The 1,672-nt window shown below is 36.4% G+C and overlaps 1 protein-coding gene across 7 annotated transcripts in view; it reads right to left on the reverse strand.

Annotated features, from left to right (window-relative positions):
- LOC117110726 (talin-1-like) overlaps window positions 1-1,672 on the reverse strand; it is a 94,963-nt gene that overhangs the window by 62,501 nt on the left and 30,790 nt on the right. For all 7 annotated transcript variants that reach the window (XM_033253509.1, XM_033253506.1, XM_033253508.1 and 4 more), the window contains 2 exons: window positions 1,254-1,394; window positions 529-689 (listed from right to left, as the gene is read on the reverse strand). In XM_033253509.1, coding sequence (XP_033109400.1) covers window positions 529-689; window positions 1,254-1,394 — 302 coding nt within the window. The remainder of the gene's footprint in view (window positions 1-528; window positions 690-1,253; window positions 1,395-1,672) is intronic.

The raw sequence follows: 1,672 nt of genomic DNA on the forward strand, positions 1-1,672 counted from the left end.
CAAAAAAAAAAAACCTGTTCAATTGCTTATGCAATTCCATCTTTATTGTCATAATACAGGTCTCCCTCCAATTAAAGACCACTTTGGGACTGGGATTTCCATGGTCTTTAGCAGCTTTGGTCTCTAATTAGAATAATAAACATAAAGGCATTTGTTAATATGGGACTACAGAACAATGGTCTTTAATTGGAGGTGGTCCTTAATTGGAGGGGCCTCTAATTAGAGGGAGACCAGTATACGGTTTGAAATTCCAGGTTGTTTTTTTACAGATTAAAATAAAAAAATATACTTACTGATACAATCACACACTAAAACACACAACACATACATCACATCATAAAATGTGTAAAATATAAAGTTAAAGGTCAAAATCAAAAAGTTGGTAGTAATAGAGGTACCGACAATTTCAAGCAAAAAGGCATAAAAGCAGTATGTGTACAAAATGAAAATAAAATGTATAGATGTATAATATGCTATCAACTTTCGTAAGATCAAAAAAAAAATGTTGGAAGTGGTATAAAGACATACATGGTAGTGACGTGGGATCCAACAGCATTGTAATCGATCTCCTCGTCTGGGGCCGATGTTCGGCTGATGACGCCTGCTGTCGCTGCAGACATGGCGCTCAGTTGGGACTGGATGTTCTGCTTCTGAACATCAATCTGATTCTGTCTCCACTGTTGAGATACCTGGTGAAGATCATTGAAATTTATGAAGAATTACAGCAAGAAGTAAAATATATAAAAAAAAAAAAAAAATAGTAGGCGAGTCAAATGGACGAGTGGATAAGGTAGGGGCGCTGTAACGTACAGACATAACAGCGGCACCGGGTTGAACGGCACGCTTGCCTATGGTTCTGGTGGTGGAACAAGTCTTCTCAGATTAAGGACTATAAACCGTAGGCCCAGTGTACACAATTTGAAACTTTAAGGAACCCATGGGTACATCTTTCGAGAAAAGTAGAGGGTTACCCCGGTGAACTGATCCATACACCCCTGTTGAGGACAGTTGAGAATAGCTAGTACTGGTTTACTGGGTAGCTCAGGCATAAAAAGACCCTTAGGAGAGAAACAAGTTACTGTAGGAGCTAGTCCACATTTCGAGTGCAATGTGACAGTTTCAGTATAAAAAGTGCTAAATAAATCTACATTACATTACATGATATTTCAGAGTTTTCATTAAAACTGATCACAGCTGTTGCTGTTAGTAAATGAACGAAATAAATAATAATCTGCTAACAGAACAGTACTTACGGGATCCTGGCCAACGACCTGTATCTCAGTTTCTTGTGCCAGAGAGTCTTTAGCTGAGGTAAAGTCTGTCATGCTTCGCTGGATTGTTCCTTTCAATGCCTGTTGAGCTGTTGTAAGACCAGGCTGCTTGGCTGCATTCATCTGTACTCAGATAAATCAAGAATAACCATTGTTTTCATATTATATGTTTCTATATTTTATGAGAGCTTTTCCTTATCAACTTGCTGTTAGAGTCATCTTCTTAAACTAGTTTTAGATAATAATAATAATAATACGTAATAAATAATATGACTGATACTGATACTAATAATTTCAATTTCAATTTCAATTTATTCAAGATTGCCTTGAGTAAAAAAAAGCAAAACAAAACTTCAAGACACATCAAAATATATAAAATCATGTGCTTTGGAATGAGTAAC

Source organism: Anneissia japonica, unplaced genomic scaffold, assembly GCF_011630105.1.
Source record: "Anneissia japonica isolate Jap-2015-1 unplaced genomic scaffold, ASM1163010v1 scaffold2756_len2360902_cov194, whole genome shotgun sequence".
In the NCBI taxonomy this organism is placed as follows: domain Eukaryota; kingdom Metazoa; phylum Echinodermata; class Crinoidea; order Comatulida; family Comatulidae; genus Anneissia; species Anneissia japonica.